General features: G+C 36.8%; 1 protein-coding gene across 2 annotated transcripts in view; it reads left to right on the plus strand.

Moving 5' to 3' along the window:
* Positions 1–20,055, plus strand: part of STAG1 (STAG1 cohesin complex component) — a 423,203-nt gene that overhangs the window by 398,854 nt on the left and 4,294 nt on the right. For both annotated transcript variants that reach the window (XM_028099176.2, XM_028099177.2), the window contains 4 exons: positions 119–267; positions 944–1,072; positions 15,019–15,224; positions 18,968–19,142. In XM_028099176.2, the coding sequence (XP_027954977.1) occupies positions 119–267; positions 944–1,072; positions 15,019–15,224; positions 18,968–19,142 (659 nt within the window). The remainder of the gene's footprint in view (positions 1–118; positions 268–943; positions 1,073–15,018; positions 15,225–18,967; positions 19,143–20,055) is intronic.

Here is a 20,055-nt window from a genome sequence, read left to right on the forward strand (position 1 = left end):
ATATATTTTACCCTATGTCTTTTAAATGTTTTTAAATTATATTACCTATTCTAATAATAAGTAAAATAAACAAATTTTCTTAGCTGTAGATTTTTTCCTCTTTTTTTCTTTCAACCAGTTGTTTAATGAACTTGTTCAAGAGCAAGGTCCCAACCTAGATAGGACATCTGCCCACGTCAGCGGCATTAAAGAACTGGCACGTCGCTTTGCCCTTACATTTGGACTGGATCAGATCAAGACACGAGAAGCAGTTGCCACACTTCACAAGTGAGTGAGCTAAAAAAATACTTTCTGTTATACAGAATCTGGTTTACTGGAATTTAACTGAAATAACTGTTATTTGACCCATTTTTAATGACAAATTACTGAATTTTCAAGTTATAAGAACTTTAGAGATTGTGTAGTCTAGTGAGTCTCAACTAGGAGGGCCTCTTTAATTTGAAAAATACTTCAACTGCCTGTTTTTTCAATTTATATAGTATAGAAAGTAAAGTTTAACAAAATACTCTGGTCTGGCCTGTCAGTGAGATGATGATATAGGAGATGTGGGTTTATAAACACTGCAATGCTGATTTGGTCAACCTTATTTCATAACTGAAAACTGAATGACAGAAAATGTTAAATACCTCACACATCTGCTTGATACCATGATCAACTCTGAGAACTAAGTTTTCTGACAATCTAGTTATCTTTCCAGGGTATTGTGCTACCCCTGCAAGATACACATAGGAATTTAGCTTTGTTTCACAACTTACAGTTTTATACTGTAAATATTAGGCATGTATGTCATACAAATTAACATTGTTTTACACTTCAAATTTATCAGATTTTACTATATTCAGTGATGATTATCCTGCCTTCCCAACTATTTTGAAATTTTAGTCCATTGAGGGAACTATACTCCTTATCTGGAAAAATAAGATGATACTTTCTTTTACTTCAGGGATGGCATAGAATTTGCCTTTAAATACCAAAATCAGAAAGGACAAGAATATCCACCTCCTAATCTGGCTTTCCTGGAAGTACTAAGTGAATTTTCTTCTAAACTTCTTCGACAGGACAAAAAGACTGTGTAAGTTGCTTTTATCATGATACCCTTGTAATTTTAAATGTTTCATTTTTTAGAAAAATGTTAATCATTTAGATATAATTACTGTTGATAACATAAGCTCTGATTGTTTTAAGGAACTATAGTTTTCTTAAAAGCATTTATATGTTCTTTCCCTGCTTGCTTTTAGTACTCTGGAATTAAATAAGTGGGAAATGATTTCTTATTCCACAATTCAGAGAAGTAGGGACATTGGCTTAGCCGTTGTGTAAGCCGTTCTTTTTTCCTTTTATATTAATTATATTTTAGTTTTACAGGTGACCCTTGAACAACAGGTTAGGGGCATCAACCCCCTCACAATCGAAAATTGTGTATAACTTTTTTTTTTTCAAAATAAATGAAAAGTATTCATTAGACTTTAAATTTTAGACTTCTTTATTTCATTTTTTAAATTTTTATTGAAGTATAGTTGACATAGTGTTATATTAGTTTCAGGTGTACAACAGTGACTCGACAACTCTCTACATTACTCAGTGCTCACCATGATAAGTGTAGTAACTGTCACATACAATATTATTACAGTATTATTGACTATATCCCCTATGCTGTACTACATATAAGTTTTGACTCCCCAGAAACTTAACTGTTAATAGCCTTCTGTTGACTGGAATCCTTACTGAAAATAATCAACGTATTTCATGTTACATGTATTATATGCTGTATTCTTAAAATAAAGCAAGCTAGAGAAAAGAAAATGTTAAGAAAGTCATAAGGAAGAAAAAATATATTTACAGTACTATGATGTATTTATTGAAAGGAATCCAGGGACGCCTGGGTGGCTCAGTCGGTTAAGCGTCTGCCTTCGGCTCAGGTCATGATCCCCAGGGTCCTGGGATCGAGTCCCATATCGGGCTCCCTGCTCAGTGGGGAGCCTGCTTCTCCCTCTGCCTGCCGTTCCCCCTGCTTGTGCGAGTGCTCGCTCTCTCTCACTCTTTCTCTGACAGATAAATAAATCTTTAAAAAAAAGGAAAAGAAATCCACATGTAAGTGGACCTGCACAATTCAAACCCATGTTCAAAGGTGAACTACATTTTTTATTTGACTTGTTTCAATGAGAAGAGTGATTTCTTAAATAATAGATGCAATTTTCATAAAAAAATATTGATGGGATCCTGAATTTTGTAAATTGGTAGGAAGATGTGTCAGTTTTAGTAATAGGCTAAATAGAAATTTGGAGAGATAGTTAAAAATTTTATGAATATGAGTGGTAATTCTAAGGAAAGATGTTGACTTCCTGTTAGTTAGAAAATATTTTTTATTTTTTTAAAGATTTTATTTACTTGTCAGAGAGAGAGAGAGCACAAGCAAGGGGAGAGGCAGGCAGAGGGAGAAGCAGGCTCCCCGATGAGCAAGGAGCCCGATGTGGGACTTGGTCCCAGGACTCTAGGATCATGACCTGAGCCGAAGGCAGGCACTTAATGGACTGAGCCACCCAGGCGTCCTGGTCAGAAAATATTTATTAAGCCCATAATCTGGTTAGGTAATGTTCTATAGCTGTTTTTCTAGTATGGCCAGGCAGTGAACAATACAGAGTTTCTGCCCCCAGAAAGTTTTTGTTTTAATTCAGGGAGACACAACATAAACATAGGAACAAGAGTCTCAGGCACTTAAATAGAATAATATGATAGAGAATGAGTGGTGTTGGATATTTGTGGGGGTGGGGTGGTTTGAAAACTTTTTTATTATAAGCATTTATAGGTATACATTTTCCTCTGAGTGCTACTCTAGCTGCACCTCAAAGATTCTGGTAGCTTGCATTTTTGTTTTCATTCATCTCAAAGTTTTTTTTTTTTTTTTCATTTCCCTTGTGATGTATTCTTTTATCTTTTGGTTATTAAGGAGTATTTTGTTTAGTTTCCACATACTTGTGAATTTCCAAATGTTACTTCCATTATTGATTTTTAATTTCATTCCATTGTGGTTAATTTCATTCCATTCATTCCATTTCATTCCTTTTTGTATAATTACAGTCCTTTCAAATTTATTGAGGGTTGTTTTACAGACCAACATATGGTGTATTCTGGAGAACGTTCCATGGAGAATATGCATTCTTCTGCTGGTGTTGAGTGGTGTTGAAATAGCTGTTAGGTGACGTGGCTTATAGGGTTTTTTTTTTTTAATAGTGTTGTTCAAGTCTTCTATTTCTTTGTTGATATTTTGTCTAGTTGTTCTATCCATTATTGAAAGTGAGTCTCTAGCCATTATTACTGAATTGTTATTTTTCCTTTCACTTCTGTCACTTTTTGCTTCATGTATTTTGGAGCTAGCTCTGTTAGGTATACATGTTTATCATTGTTACATCTTCCTGATGGATTGACTCTTAGATATCATTATAAAATGTCCTTCTCTGTCTCTAGTAACTTTTGTCTTAAAATTTATTTTGTCTGATACTAATGTAACTACTCCAGCTGTATTTTTGTTATTGTTTGCATGGTATAGCTTTTTTCTATCCTTTTACTTTCTGCCTTTTTATCTTTGAATCCAAAATGTGTTTCTTAACAGTATGTAGTTGGATCATGTTTTGTTTTGTTTTCTTTTTTAATCCAATTTCTGCCATTATACGGTTTGTTTTCTATAGATCTTTGTTTTTTCCTCCAATAAAGCAAAAAGCTTTATTTTATATGAAGTGGATGTTTTCTAGTATAACATTTTACTTTCTTCAAAAATATTTAATTATATTTTTTTAGTTTTTTTTTAGTGTTTTCTTGTAGGCCTTAAAATACTCATCTTACCAAAATTTCTTCAAATGTATTCTAAGGAAATATAAAAACTTTACTCCTATATAGCTCCATTTCAGTCCCCCCCCACCTTTGGTGCTATTATTGTTACACATACTGCATCTAAATATGTTACAACCCAACAATACATTATTATAATTATTACTTGATATAATTGTATGTCTTTTCAATACACTTAGAGAGGAAATGGAGCCTAGTATATATTTATTATAGAGTTTGTTTTAATAGCCTTCTTATTTACCATTTCTGGTTCTCTTCATTCCTTCCTGTGGATTTGAAATACCATCTGGCATCATTTCCTTGTGCTAATATATCTTTACTCCCACCTACTTCTTTTGTGTCTATTATCAAATACATTGCATTTCTATGTTATTGACTCAACAATACAGTAATACATATTGTTTTATACAGTTGCTGTTTAAATCGGTAAAAAGAATAAAGTAAATATGCAATTATATTGTCCTTTCTAACTACCTAGTAATTACCTTTCAGCTCTCTTTGTTTCTTCATGTGTAGATCATACTCTGGCATCATTTGCTTTCAGCCTGAAGAACATCTTTTATTTTTTCTTGTAAGGCAGGTCAGCCAGCAGCAAATTTTGTTTTTATTCCATCTGGGTGTATCTTTATTTTATCTTTAGCTTTGGAATATAGTTTTGCTAGATATAACTATTCTTGTTTGATGTTGTGTTACTTTCTGTACATTGTGTTATCCCACTGCCTGCGCCTCCATTGCGTCTAATGAGAAGTCATTGGAGTTTAAACTTAATGGAGCTCCCTTGTATGTAATGAGTTACTTTCTCTTCTTTCAAGATTTTTTTCTCTATCTTTGGCTTTTAGCTAAAATTTTGCCTGTGATGCATCTGGGTATGGGTCTTTCTGCATTTATTTGCTTAGAGTTTGTTGAGCCTTGAGAATGTGTAGATTAATGTTTTTCATCAAATTTGGAAGTAATTAGCCATTATTTCTTTTAAGTTTATTTCTACTTCTCCTGATACTTCCATTACACCTATTAGCGTACTTAGTGATATCCCACATTTCTGCCAGGCTCTGTTTATTTTTGTTCATTCTTTTTTTCTCTGCTCTTCAGAATGCATAATCTCTACTGATAAAGTTTCAAGATTAATGATTATTTATTCTGCCAGCTCAAATCTATGCTCCTATGGAGGATTTTTAATTTTTGTTATTATACTTTTCCAACTGCAGAATTTCCATTGGTTCTTTTCTCATCTTTTTTTTTTTAGATTATTTATTTATTTGAGAGAGAGAGTACAGGAGGTGGGGAGGGACAGAAGGAGATGGAGAAAAGAGAATCCCAAGGAGACTCCCTGCTAAGCACAGACCCACCCACCCCTAACACAGGGCTCAATCTCAGGAACCTGAGATCACGACCTGAACCAAATGCTCAAGAGTCAGATGCTCAACTGACTGAGCCAACCAGGCACCCCCATCATTTCTTTTTATTCATATTCTCTACTTAATGAGGTAGTGACATCATATTTTTCATTCTTTATATATGGTTTTTTTTTAGTTCTTTGAATATCTTTAATAGCTTTGTAATATTTGTGGGCCACTGTTTTTATTGCTCACTTTTTTACTGCTCTATGTAGGTCACATTTCCCTGTTTCTTTGCATGTCTCATAATTTTTGGTTGAAACTGAACAGTTTAGATAATGTTGCATATATGATACATTGTAAAATAGCTACTCTTGATACTGATTCACTGCACCCCTAGATATTGATGTTGCTTGGTCATTTGTTTAAAGACTTGGATGAACAAACTCTGTGATGTCTATTTCTCTTGCAGTGTGCAGCCTCTGCTGTCCCTACTCAGATTTTTTTTTCCCCTTGTTTTTTTTATCATTTGGTTTGAAAACCTAGGAATCACCCCTATATCAGCATTAGACTCATTAATCAAAGATTGTGATTATACCTCCTTTGCCATTTAGATTTTTACTTATTACTATCTGATGTGTGTGGCTTGAAGGCTGCTATCACAGTTTGGGGGTTTACTTTGTCCCACGGTCAGCCAGAGGACTAGCAGCTTTGGAAGCTTTTGGAAGCTTCCAACTTTTGGAAGTTCCCTCTCTGATTGCTCCTGAGAAGGGCAGCCTCAGTTATGCGCAGTTTTCCAGATCAACAGAAGTGTGTGATTTAGTTTAATTTAATTCAGTTTGATTTTATTTGATTTAGCTTAATTTTTAGAGAAGTTTTGGTTCACAGCAAAATTGAGGGGAAGGTACAAAGAATTCCCATATATCCCCCTGCCCTTATACACACAGTCTCCCCATTATCAACATCTACCACCAAAGTAATACAGTTGTTATAATTGATGAACTTACCTTGACATGTCATATTCACCAAAGTTACATTGTAATTCACTCTTGATGTTGTACATTTTGTGGGTTTAGACAAATGTATAATGACATGCATCCATCATTATGGTATCATACAGAGTATTTTTTTCACTTCCCTAAAAATCTTCTGTGTTCTGCCTGTTCATCCTTCCTCTCCCCCCGCAATCCCTAGCAACCACAGATCATTTCAATGTTTCCATAGTTTTGCCTTTTCCAGAATGTTATACAGTTGGAATTATAGGGTATGTAGCCTTTTCAGATAATCTTCTTTTACTTAGTAATACGCATTTAAAGTTCCTCTGTGTCTTTTCATTGCTTAATAGCTCATTTCTTTTTCATGTTGAGTAATATTCCATTGTGTAGAAATACCACAATTGATTTAGCCATTCACCTACTGAAGGACCCCTTGGTTGCTTCCTAGTTTTGGCAGTTATGAATAAAAGTCTATAAACATCCCTGTGTAAGTAATTGTGAGGACTTAAATTATCAGGTGTTTTGGGTAAGTACTAAGGTGTGTGATGCTGGATCACATGGTAAGCATATGTTTAGTTTTTAAGAAACTGCCTGTCTTCCCAAGTTGCTATACCATTTTCTGTTCCTACCAGTAATGTATGAGTTTCTGTTGTTCTGCATCCTCACCGGGATTTGGTGTTGTCAGTGTTCTGGATTTTGGCCATTCTAATAGGTGCATAGTGGTATCTCATTTTAATTTGCATTTCCCTGATGACATATGATGTGGAGCATCTTTTCATGCTTATTTGCCATCTGTATATTTTCTTTGGTGAGATGCCTATTCAGATCTGAAGCCCATATTTTAATCAGGTTGTTTGTTTTCTTATTGTTGAGTTTTAAGAGTTCTTTGATTATGTTAGATAGCAGTTCCTTTATGAGTTGTGTATTTTGCAAATATTCTCTCCCAGTGTGTGGTTGTCTTCTCATTCTCTAGACAGTGTCTTTCACAGAACAGAAGGTTTTAATTTTAATGAACTCCACCTCAACAATTATTATTCCAGGGACCTTGCCTTTGGTGTTGTATCTAAAAAGTCATTGCTGGGCGCCTAGGTGGCTCAGTTGGTTAAGTGACTGCCTTCGGCCCAGGTCATGATCCTGGAGTCCCAGGATCGAGTCCCGCATCAGGCTCCCTGCTCAGCAGGGAGTCTGCTTCTCCCTCTGACCCTCCCCCCTCATGTGTTCCCCCTTTCTCTCACTCTCTCTCTCAGATAAATAAATAAAATCTTTAAAAAATAAATAAAGTCATTGCCATAGCCTGAGTTACCTAGGTTTTCTTCTTTATTATTTTCTAGGAGTTTTATAGTTTTACATTTTACATTTAGGTTTATGATCCATTTTGAGTTGATTTTTGTGAAAGATACAGGGTCTTTGTCTAGCCTAATTTATTTGCTTATGGACATCCAGTTGTTCCAGCACCACTTACTGAAGAGATTGCCTATAGTTTTCTTGTAATATCTTTGTCTGGTTTTGGTATTAGGGTAATACTGGCCTCATGGAATGAGGTAGAAGTATTGCCTCTGCTTTCTGTCCTCTGAGAGAGATTGTAGAGAATTGGTAGGTTTCTTCCTTAAATCACCAGTTAACTCATTTGAGCCTGGTGTTTCCTGTTTTGGAAGGTTATTAATTATTGAATCAATTTATTTAATAGATATAGGCCTATTCAGATTGTTTCTTCTTGTGTGAGATTTGGCAATTTGTGTTTCAAGGAATGGATCTCTTTCATCTGGATTATCAAATATGTGGGTATAAAGTTGTTTATAGTATTCCTTTATTTTCCTGTTAATGTCCATAGGATCTGTAATGATGTGTTCTCTTTAATTTCTGGTATTAGTAATTTGTACCCTCTCTTCCCCCCGTCCTGACCCCCTTAGGCTGCCTAGAAACTAATCAATTTTATTGTTCTTTTCAAAGCTTTTAATTTTGCTGATTTTCTGTATTGCTTTCTGTTTTTAATTTCATTGATTTCTACTCCAATTTTTATTATTTCTTTTCTTTCACTTTGGATTTAATTTGGTCATCTTTTTCTAGTTTTCTAGGGTGGAAACTTAGATTGGCGATTTTGGATCTTCTTTTCTGCTATGTGCATTCAATGCTGTAACCTTCTAACCACTGCTTTCACCGCATTGCACAAATTTTGATGTGCTATTTTCATTTAGTTCAAAATACTTTTAAATTTCCCTTGGGAGTGCTTCTTTGTCTCATGTGTTATTTTAAAGCATATTATTTAATCTCTGTGTATCTTTCTGATAATGATTTCTAGTTTAATTAAATTTCTAATTTTAAGAGTAGACACTGTATGATTGCTCTTCTTTTAAATTTGTTAAGATGTGTTTTATGACCTCTGACTTTGATGTTACAGGTGAGCTTGAGAAAAATGTATATTCTGCTTTTGGATGAAGTCAGTCTGTAGATATTAATTCTATCCAGTTGACTGATGGTGTAGTTGAGTTCAATTATGTCCTTACTGATTTTCTGGCTGCTGAATCTGTCCATTTTTTTTAAGATTTTATTTATTTATTGGGGAGAGATAGAGAGCACAAGCCAGGTGGGGTGGGAGGGAGGCAGAGGGAGAAGCAGACTCCCCGTGACCTGAGCAGAAGGCAGATGCTTAACTGACTGAGCAACCCAGGTACCCCTGAACTGTCCATTTCTGATAGAGGGATGTTGATGTCTCCAACTATGATAGTAGATTCATCTATTTCTAATGGTAGTGTCTGCTTGCAGTTAGTTTTTGCTTCACACAGTTTGATGCTCTGTTGTAAGGGACATACATGGTAAGGATTATTATGTCTCTTGGAGAATTGGCTCCTGTATCATTGTGTAATGCCCTTGTTTATTCCTGATTGCTTATTTTAAAGTCTGCTCTGTCTGAAATTGATGTAACTATTCCTGCTTTCTTTTGATAACTTTTACCATCCATTTACTCACTTTTAGTTTATATGTGTCTTTACACTTAAAGTAGATTTCTTATAGGCAGCCTATACTTGGGTCTTGGTTTTTTTTTTAATTTTATTTTATTATGTTATGTTAATCACCATACATTACATCATTAGTTTTTGATGTAGTGTTCCATGATTCATTGTTTGTGCATAACACCCAGTGCTCCATCCAATACGTGCCCTCCTTAATACCCATCACCAGGCTAACCCATCCCCCACCCCTCTGCCCTCTGGAACCCTCAGTTTGTTTCTCAGAGTCTATAGTCTCTCGTAGTTCGTCTCCCCCTCCGATTCCCCCCCACCTTCATTTTTCCCTTCCTACTATCTTCTTTTTTTTTTTTTAACATATAATGTATTATTTGTTTCAGAGGTACAGGTCTGTGATTCATCAGTCTTAACACAATTCACAGTGCTCACCATAGCACATACCCTCCCCAATGTCTATTACCCAGCCACCCCATCCTTCCCACCTCCCACCACTCCAGCAACCGTTTCCTGAGATTAAGAATTCCTTATATCAGTGAGACCATATGATACATGTCTTTCTCTGATTGACTTATTTCGCTTAGCATAATACCCTCTAGTTCCATCCACGTCATTGCAAATGGGAAAATTTCGGGTTTTTTGATGGCTGCATAATATTCCATTGTGTGTGTATATACATATATATATATATATATATATATGTATATACACAGCACCTCTTCTTTATCCATTCATCTGTCAATGGACATCTTGGCTCTTTCCATAGTTTGGCTATTGTGAACATTGTGCTATAAACATTGGGGTGCACATACCCCTTCGGATCACTACATTTGTATCTTTGGGGTAAATACCCAGTAGTGCAATTGCTGGGTCGTATGGTAGCTCTATTTTCAACTGTTTGAGGAACCTCCATACTGTTTTCCAGAGTGGTTGCACCAGCTTGCATTCCCACCAACAGTGTAGGAGGGTTCCCCTTTCTCCACATCCTCGCCAACATCTGTCATTTCCTGCCTTGTTAATTTTAGCCATTCTGACTGGTGTGAGGTGGTATCTCATTGAGGTTTTGATTTGGACTTCCCTGATGCCGAGTGATGTTGAGCACTTTTTCATGTGTCTGTTGGCCATTTGGATGTCTTCTTTGGAAAAATGTCTTTTCATGTCTTCTGCCCATTTTTTGATTGGATTATTTGTTCTTTGGGTGTTGAGTATAGATTTTGGATACTAGCCCTTTATCTGATATGTGATTTGCAAATATCTTCTCCCATTCTGTCAGTTGTCTTTTGGTTTTGTGGACTGTTTCCTTTGCTGTGCAAAAGCTTTTTATCTTGATGAAGTCCCAAGAGTTCATTTTTGCCCTTGCTTCCCTTGCCTTTGGTGATGTTTCTAGGAAGAAGTTGCTGTGGCTGAGATCGAAGAAGTTGCTGCCTGTGTTCTCCTCTAGGATTTTGATGGACTCCTGTCTCACATTTAGGTCTTTCATCCATTTGGAGTGTATTTTTGTGTGTGGTGTAAGGAAATGGTCCAGTTTCATTCTTCTGCATGTGGCTGTCCAGTTTTCCCAACACCATTTGTTGAAGAGACTGTCTTTTTTCCATTGGACATTCTTTCCTGCTTGGTTGAAGATGAATTGACCATAGAGTTGAGGGTCCATTTCTGGGCTCTCGATTCTGTTCCATTGATCTATGTGTCTGTTTTTGTGCCAGTACCATACTGTGTTGATAATAACAGCTTTGTAATAGAGCTTGAAGTCCGGAATTGTGATGCCACCGGCTTTGCTTTTCTTTTTCAACATTTCTCTGGCTATTCGGGATCTTTTCTGGTTCCATACAAATTTTAGGATTATTTGTTCCATTTCTTTGAAAAAAGTTGATGGTATTTTGATAAGGATTGCATTAAATGTGTATTGGGTCTTGTTTTTTGATGCACTTTGACAACTTTTACTTGGTACCGTTGACGTTCAAATTGATTATTGATGTAGTTGGATTAATACCTACCATATTCCTTACTGTTTCTATTTGTTGCCCTTGTTCTTTGCTTTTATTTATTTTATACTCTTTTTTCTGCCTTTTGTAAAAAATTTTAATTGAGCATTTTATGATCCCATTTGCTCTCTTTTCTTAACATATTGATACTTGTTTTTTAACTGGTTGCCTTAGAGTTTGCAGTATATAATTACAGCTAATCCAAGTCCACATTTAAATAATACTGTATCACTTCATGGGTAGTATGAGTACCTTACAATAACAAAATAATCACAGTTCATCCTTCCTATCTCTTGTATCATTGCTGTAATTCTTTCACTTACATATAAGCATATATAATCAAAACATATATGCATATATGTGATATATACATAAGCATACATAATCAAATACATTTTTGGTATTATTTTGAACAAAAACTTGTTAGATCAGTTAAGAAAAATTAAAGTTTTTATTTTACCTTCACTTATTCCTTCTTCAGGGCTCTTCCTTACTTTATGTAGATTCATGTCTCTGACCTATATTATTTTCCTTCTCTCTAAAGCACTTTTTTTAAAGATTTTATTTATTTATTTATTTGAGAGAGAAAGAGTGCAGGTGGGAGGAAGGGGCAGAGGGGTAGGGAGAGGGAGAGCATCTCAAGCAGACTCCATGCAGAGCATAGAGCCCAACACAGGGCCCGATCTCCCGACCCTGAGATCATGACCTGAGCCGAAACCAAGAGTCAGATACTTAACTGAACTGAACCCCCCAGGCACCCCTCTAAAGCACTTCTTCTAACAAACATTTCTTGCAAAGCAGGTCTATTGGCAAAAATTCTCTCAATTTTTAGTCTGAGAAAGTCTTTATTTTTCCTTCACTTTTGAAGGATAGTTTTGCAGGTCACAATTCTAGTCTGGTGGGGTTTTTCTCTTAACACTTTACTCCACTCTCCTCTTGCTTGCATGGTTTCTCAGGAGAAGTTAGACATTATTCTTATCATTATTTCTCTGGAGATAAAGTATTTTTTTCCCCTCTGGTTTCTTTCAGGATTTTTTCTTCATCTTGGATTTTCTATAGTTTGCAAATGATATGCTTAAATGTAGTTCTTTTGTCATTTTATCCTGCTGGTGTTCTCTGAGTTTCCTGGATCTATGGTTTGGTATCTGATGTTAATTTGGGAAAATTCTCTATCATTTCTATTTTAAATTATTGTTATTATTGTCTTGCTTCTCCTTCTCATATTCCCATTATATTAACACCTATTGTAGTTGTATTATAGTCAAATGTTCTGTTTTTCCTCCATCTACGTTATCTTTGCTTTCAAGTTTTCGAGAATTCTCTTGCTGTGTCCCCTAAAGCAGAGGTTTTTTCCTCAACTGTGTCCAGTCTACTAAGAAGCTTATCAGAGGCATTCTTTGTTTCTTTTACAGTTTTCATCTCTAGCATTTCTTTTTGGTTCTTGGGATTTCCATCTGTCTGCTTTCATTGCTTATCTGTTCTTGCATGCGGTCTACTTTTTCCATTAGAGCCCTTAGCATATTGATCATAGTTGTTTTATTTGTTTATTTTTTTGAGATTTTATTTGTCAGAGAGAGAGAGAGCACATGCACAAGCAAGGGGAGCAGCAGGCAGTGGGAGAAGCAGGCTCCCTGCTGAGCGAGGAGCCTGATGTGGGACTCCATCCCAGGGCCCTACGATCATGAAGGCATAAGACCCTGAGCTGAAGGCAGATGCTTAACTGACTGAGCCACCTAGGCATCCTGATCATAGTTGTTTTAAATTGCCAGTCTGATAATTCTGATATTTCTGTCATGCCTGATTCTGATGTTTGCTCTGTCCTTCACATTGTGTTTTTGCCTTTTGGTATGCCTTATAATTTTTTCTTGATAGCCAAACATGATGTACTAGGTAAAAGGAACTGCTGTAAATTACCTTTAGTAATATGGTAATGAGGTATGGGAGGAGGGGAAGCATTCTGTAGTCCTGTGATTATAGGTCTCAGTCTTTTAGTGAGCCTATGCCTCTGGACTGTAAACTTCACAAGTGTTTCTCAGTTTTTTTCTTTATCCATGGTTGGGACAAAATGGGTAGAGTGGGCTGGAGTTGGGTATTTCTCTTCCCCCAGATTGGTTAGGTTCTGATAATATCCCAGCAAGTTGTGCTCTGCCTAACCAGTTTCTCCTGAGGAGAGGCTTTGTTAAGAATAACATACTCTGGCAGATTTCAGAATGGTTCCTTTTCTTCTCCCCCTGCCAAAAGCACAGGGGAGTTTGCTCTAATATCTTACTGTGGAAACCCAGTTGAGCTTCTGGAGGTAAATCTCACAGTATTATGGGGGAGGTCCGCTTATAACTGGGTCGCTCTGAGTTTTGAACTCTCAGACTTGTCACAGTGAATCTCCAACAGTTTGTGAATTATGGCTCAGGTTTTCCTACCCCAGCAATGGTTCTCAAGGTGGTTTTTGTTTCTGAGTCTGCTCCAATAAGTGTTACCTCCTCTGTCTCCCAATCTTGGGGTCAGCTGTTTTCCTCTCTATGGCTCCAGGAAGTTGTTGATTTTTTAGTCTGTTGAGGTCTTTACTTGTCAGGATGCAGTAACAACTTCCAGACTCCACATGCAGAACTGGAAACCAGTCTACTGTGATTTTATCTTTAAGCTTTCTAGGAGTCGTTCTTGGGTCAGAGCAGCTTATTTTTTAACCAGTGTTTGGTTAGAGGTTGTGCTTAAGCCCTTGTGCCAGTGAGGCTTCTTCCCTGTGTTGATAGATCGATGTGGGGCATGGTGAATGATAACAAAATACCCTCATCCCCTGTTCTTTTTGCCCACGAGTGGTGGTGCAGCTTAAGCATATGTGCAGAGCCTTGCCAACTTCTAGGATCATCTATGATCCCAGGAGGGCTCTTCTTGTCTGTCTTTCTCTGGTTCTCTATTAAATTTCTGGCTGCTCTACTCTTTCTTTGGTTGCTGGGCAGAACTTTTATGCCACTGCACAGGAGTTGGGGTTGGGACAGCATCCCTATTCTCCCAGAATAACACCCCTTTTCTGTGAGCAGGGGGCCAGGGGTAACCCCTAGTTTTTAGCTTGTCCCTCCAGGTGGTCCTAGCTTGCTGTGCCTAGGAGAGAGTTACTACCTGACAAGTAGGGGATGGAAAAGAAGGGAGCCTTCTTCCTCCCAGCTACTGTCCAGAACAGAGCTTCTGCAACCTACCAATGGGCTGCTTCTTCCAAGGTAGCTCTAGATGAGGAGCTAGAGAAAGAGGGAACCCCCCATCTTCTTATCCATGTCTGCCCAGAATAGAGCTCCTGGAGTAGCAGTGGTGAGGGAGAGGGGACAGGGGAAGGGAACAGGTTGTGGTTCAAATGCTACAAACTCTCACTGTTTTACTGAGATTTAGTAGATTTTCTTGAATAAATGTTTCTCCATTTGCTGTATGCCCTTAGGACAATTTCTGAAGACTTTAAATGATTGTCTTTTATCAGTTTCACCAATTAAAAAGTTGTTATGCCAAGCTCCTCCCTCCACCATTACAGAAATCCTACCCTGGTTTGAACACTTTAAAAGAAAGTTCAATAACCTTTTGAGCTAAACTTCTGATTTTTTTTTTTTAACATTGATACAGGAAGGACCACACACAGCCTTAGTAATACATTCACCTATTTAAAAGCATTCCAGTGCTCACTTCAGCAGCACATATACTAAAATCAGAACAGTAAAAGCATTCCAGAAATATGTGAAGCAAAACCTTACATTCTCCTCCCTCTTTTTCCAAAGGTAACCACTGTTAAAAGTATAATGTGTGTCCTAGGAGATTCTTCAGAACTTTCAGAGAGAGAGCCTCACTTTATGAAAGAATTAAATAAGTGATACATGAAGTGCTTCCATGAAAATCACTGTTTCTTCTATTGTGTTTCTAGTCATTCATACCTAGAAAAATTCCTTACGGAGCAAATGATGGAAAGGAGAGAAGATGTATGGCTTCCACTCATTTCCTATAGAAATTCATTAGTCACTGGAGGTGAAGATGATAGAATGTCTGTGAACAGTGGAAGTAGCAGCAGTAAAACATCCTCAGTAAGGAATAAGAAAGGACGACCCCCACTTCACAAAAAACGAGTAGAAGGTAAGTCTGCCTTTACGCTGTGAGACAAGTAGTTTGCTTACTATTGCAGAGGTAAAGTAGCCAATCTGTTGAAGCAAGGAAATACTGTTAAGCATGTTATTTCCTTGTAGATTTGACACATACTGAGAGGTTAAGGCAAAAAGGTTGGAATAGACAAAGTGGAAGAGAAAAGGGTCAAGGAAAAAGAAGTTGGAAGACCATGAAACAGAGGAAGATGGTGCAGAGAAAAGTGGAAACAGTTATAAAGGTTTATAAAATTGATCCCCATATCATAGACCCTCTAATACATTAAAATTTAAAATAAGGTAGTTACCAAAATTCATCCTAATGTAGAAGAGATTCTGATAAGTTGAAGGTAGACCTCTGCAGCAAATTGAATATACCAAAACAGTTTTCCATTTCTACCCCATGGATGAGTAATTTATTTTTGTGCGTTAAAATAATGATAGCCAACTCTGGTTTTATAACCCTCATGGACTGTAGGAACCAGGGAGTTGAATTGTCATGAATATGTGATCATTGGTAGTTAATTCATGTATCCAAAAAGACTAAAAATTTCTTTATTAGAGCAGTACTTTTTTTTTTTAAAAGATTTTATTTATTTATTTGATAGAGACAGCGAGAGAGGGAACACAAGCAGGGGGAGTGGGAGAGGGAGAAGCAGGCCTCCCGCAGAGCAGGGAGCCCGATGCAGGGCTTGATCCCAGGACCCTGGGATCATGACCTGAGCCAAAGGCAGACGCTTAACGACTGAGCCACCCAGGCGCCCCTAGAGCATTACTCTTAAACTAAGACAACTCAAAGTGCAAATGCTTATTTCCTCAAATAACCTTCCCCCATCTCTGTGGTCTTCCTAATAAATATTCTCCAAACCAAGAGAGAGGAAGGCAATGATCTGAATCCTCCTCTGCTCCCTTTTACAACCTTTTATTTACCTTTCAGCATCTCACCTCTGCTGCCTAAAAACTAGTGACTCATGAAAGATTTTGCTACAACCTGTAGCAGAATTAGAATTTAAACCTGTTTCTTTCATCATTGGGGAGGCAGTATTGACTATTGATGACGAGCACACACTCTTAAAACTAGAGTTCTAGAATTCACACCTGGCTTTCTAGTTTTAAACTGTATGACTTTTGAGTATGTTATTTAACCTCTCAGCCTCAATAAGTGATCATATAAAGGATGATCAGAGTACCTATCCTGTCTGTCAGCTATTGTAAATATTAAATGAGATACTCCCAATAAAATATTTAGTATACACACAGAGAGAGGTTACTTAGCACAGTGCTTAGCACATAGGTACTGCAGTAAATGTTAGCTGCTATTGTCAGAATGTCAATATTTCAAAGAGAATAAAAGATATGAAAATATTTACAGAATTAATGTTAAAGATTTTCTTTTAGTTTTTATCTATGGGACTTAAAATCTTTTTGGTCCAGAAAATAAACATACTAAGTCCTGTCTTTGTAGTGTAGGATCCTAAACTTTTCTCTAAATAAAGACTCCAGTCACTTCCTTTTTAAAATGTCTTCTAGAGCAGCCTCTTATCAGGATGCCCCCGCCATATCCATCTATCCAGTCTGTCTGTCTAGATATAGATCTAGATATATATTTTTACTCACAGCTTTTCTTACATGTAATATTCATATTAGCCAACACTCATTAAATTCTTGCTGTGTACCAGAAATGTGCTTTATGTGCTTTATGTGCATTATTAGCATTTAATCATTTACTTGACTAACATTTGTAAAGCATTTAGGTCAGTACATGGCACATAGTGAATACTGTATAAATGTTTTATAAGTGAACTCTTGAGTTCAACATTATTATCTGTATTTCACACAGAAGAAACTAAAGCTTAGAGAATTTAAATAACCATATATAATTCCCTCACTAATGGGGCAGTCAGTATTATCTTCGGGACAAAGAAAAGCATATATAAACCAGATAATTTGTTGTTAAATTGCAAAAAAGAAAACTTGCTGTGTGTCAGTTTGAAATTTACCAGGAGACTAAGGTAGGTCATGTGCCCAGAATCCTTAGGCAGCAGTTTCATCTGTTTGGAATAAAGATGAGAAAGCTTTGCAAGAAGTGTTTTCATTGAGGAACCCTTAGGGGTTAGGAGAATCTCTTCAAGAAGAGTGAGTTCTTCCTGAAGTTATCCATTAAGTCTTTACCATGCACCTTTCTAAGAACTGTGTGAAATGCTGGCGATTAGGTATTAATAAAAATGCTCATAGTACAGATGGAAAGACAGAGAAGCAAGAGAAGCAGGCGATTTCAGTTCCACATGGGCAGTGCTCTGATGGGCCAAAAAGGTTTTCTGAGAACATAAAGGGAGTGATCAAACTCTTAATGAATCAGGAAAGATTTTCCGGAAAAGATGACATGTAGTAGAGCTGAAAGATGGATTTACCAGGTTAAGAATGTAAATGATAACCATAAGTTGTGGTGCAGCATAAGATAAGTGCAGCAAAAAATAAAAGGAATTAAATGTTGAATGAAAAGTGGTATGAATAAAAGAAGACAAAACCTCTTTTTGCTGATTAAATAAAGAGATTGTTGAATAGTGAGCTGCGGATGATCAGTGGAATGACCTTAACAAGGCAATGACTAAATATTTCCAGGAACTAAAAAGCTGATCTAGAACATACACATGTGTCTGATAATTTTTGAAACACTGAGAGATGGAATGTTTGATAGCAAGTGAGGAACCTAACATGCTGCACAAATCTGAGACTTAATGGAGGAAGAAAAACAACAGGATTCATACTGTGTACTTTGTGATTTAAATTTTTTTTTCATTTAAATTCTTCAGAAGGAAAAGCATAGCAATAATACTTCTAAGTCTTCCCATATTAAGAAAATAGCTTAGAATGTTTATAGTAGAAACTTTATGTAACATTATACCAGCTTGTAGTTTAGATACATAAATAATGCTTTAATCTGCTCACGTCTTTGTAAATGATCAGAAGAAGGAAGAAACAGCTCCTGGTCCCTTGAAAAAATTTAATTCTAATTACAGAGATAACATATACACTTGACAAATCACCTGCCAGTGCAGGCCAGTGTATAATTAAATCCTAAGTAAGTAGGAATGATTCTGTTTCCTCTAGAAGTTAAAAGAGAATGGGAAGTGGGGGCTGGGTAGGGTGATTAAGGAGGGCTTCCCTAAAGAGGTAGAACTTAGAAGCATGAAAACAGCCTCTTAACCCATCCCCGCACATACAGCCTGGCAAAAAGTTATTTCTCTGGTGACCAGTGTCCCAGTTGTGCAGTGGGATTTGCTGATTTTCCGTAAAGGCCTACCAGGCTTTAAGTGCTGCTACCTGGGGCCCCTGTAAGGCCCAGCAAATAGGCCCTTTATTGCTTGAGCAAAGGAAGGTTAGAGGGGTCTCTGGCTGGCCTAATTCTTCCTCTTCTGCAGTGAATTAATCCTTAGAGAAGGAGGGACTTGGAAGAGGGGATAAGGTAAGGATAGCTGACATTTGATGGTTACATCCATTACATCATTTAATCCTTAAAACTCTTTGAGGTTGGGTATTGATATCCTTATTTTGTATATGAGAAACCTGAGTTTTCGAAGTTTAATAACTTACAGAAAGTCACACAAGTGAGTGGTATAAGTAGGATTCAAGCTAGGCAGTCTAACCCAGGAACCATGCTCTGCAAGTCTGTGCTGTAACTTCTACCAGAGTTCCCTCCACTCATGACATTTTGTGACTCTAACTGGAATTTTACAGATGAAAGTCTGGATAATACATGGCTAAATAGGACTGATACCATGATTCAGACTCCTGGCCCCCTTCCAGCACCACAGCTCACTTCCACTGTACTGCGGGAAAATAGCCGGCCCATGGGAGAGCAGATTCAGGAACCTGAGTCTGAACATGGTTCTGAACCTGACTTTTTACACAAGTAAGTAGTAAAAATTCATTTTCTTGGTATAAAATCTTTAATTGTTAAAAGAAAAGCTATCCAAGAAAAACTTTATTTGTTAAAACATATTATTGGTTAGTTCATGAGAAAAAAACCACAAGCAGAGATAATTTATATTAGAAAATATATAATAAGGTCTGCCAACACTTGTGGATGTCAGTTAATCGAAGTCCAAAGACCTTTAAAGCATGGTGCCTCACTGAGTGCTGAGCTCAGTTGGATTCATTGGGCAGGTCTCTTTCTTCTCAGGGACTTGCAAAAAAGACATGCAGGTTACTATAAGAGTCTCTGCTAAGGTTGTTACTAGTCTGAACACCAAATAAATAGACTACTCCTTTTATCATCCATTTAATTAATAGTACTTTGTCTTGTCAAGTTTATATTTTAAACTTAAACTGTTATGGATTAAGATATTTGTCAAGATATTTGATAAATTCTTAGAACAGTTGCCCTTTCTCTAAGAGAGAATCAAAGCGTTACCTTTTCCCACACTAGTAATTAATATGTTTTCTAGTACCAGGGCCCCCAAAATTTTGGAAAAGGCAGGATGATGGTATGACTTTTGCTATAAAAAAAACTTAACTTTTTCTTTGTTATTTTCCATTCAACTATGAAGTTGTCCTAGCTCCTTGTGTTTCTATTCATATTGGGGTAATGCTGTGAATTACTCTGAGGGGTGAGAGAGAATTCTCAGTTGAACTCAACAGATTTAGCAGGTTGAAAATGGAAAGAGGCAGTGTTAGGATTATTCAGATCCTGAGTTTTCATAAAGCATCTTTGCCCAGAGGATCTGCCTTTCTTCAAAGCTAAAAGGATAATCGTTGTCAGCCACTACATAACAGCATTCGTAGAGGGTAGTTTGCCTTATGACCAGCATTCCCATCCTGCTTCC

The sequence above is a fragment of the Eumetopias jubatus genome, unplaced genomic scaffold (assembly GCF_037043125.1).
Source record: "Eumetopias jubatus isolate StellerSeaLion01/CBP00866 unplaced genomic scaffold, mEumJub1_p1.0 scaffold_1, whole genome shotgun sequence".
Lineage (NCBI taxonomy): Eukaryota > Metazoa > Chordata > Mammalia > Carnivora > Otariidae > Eumetopias > Eumetopias jubatus.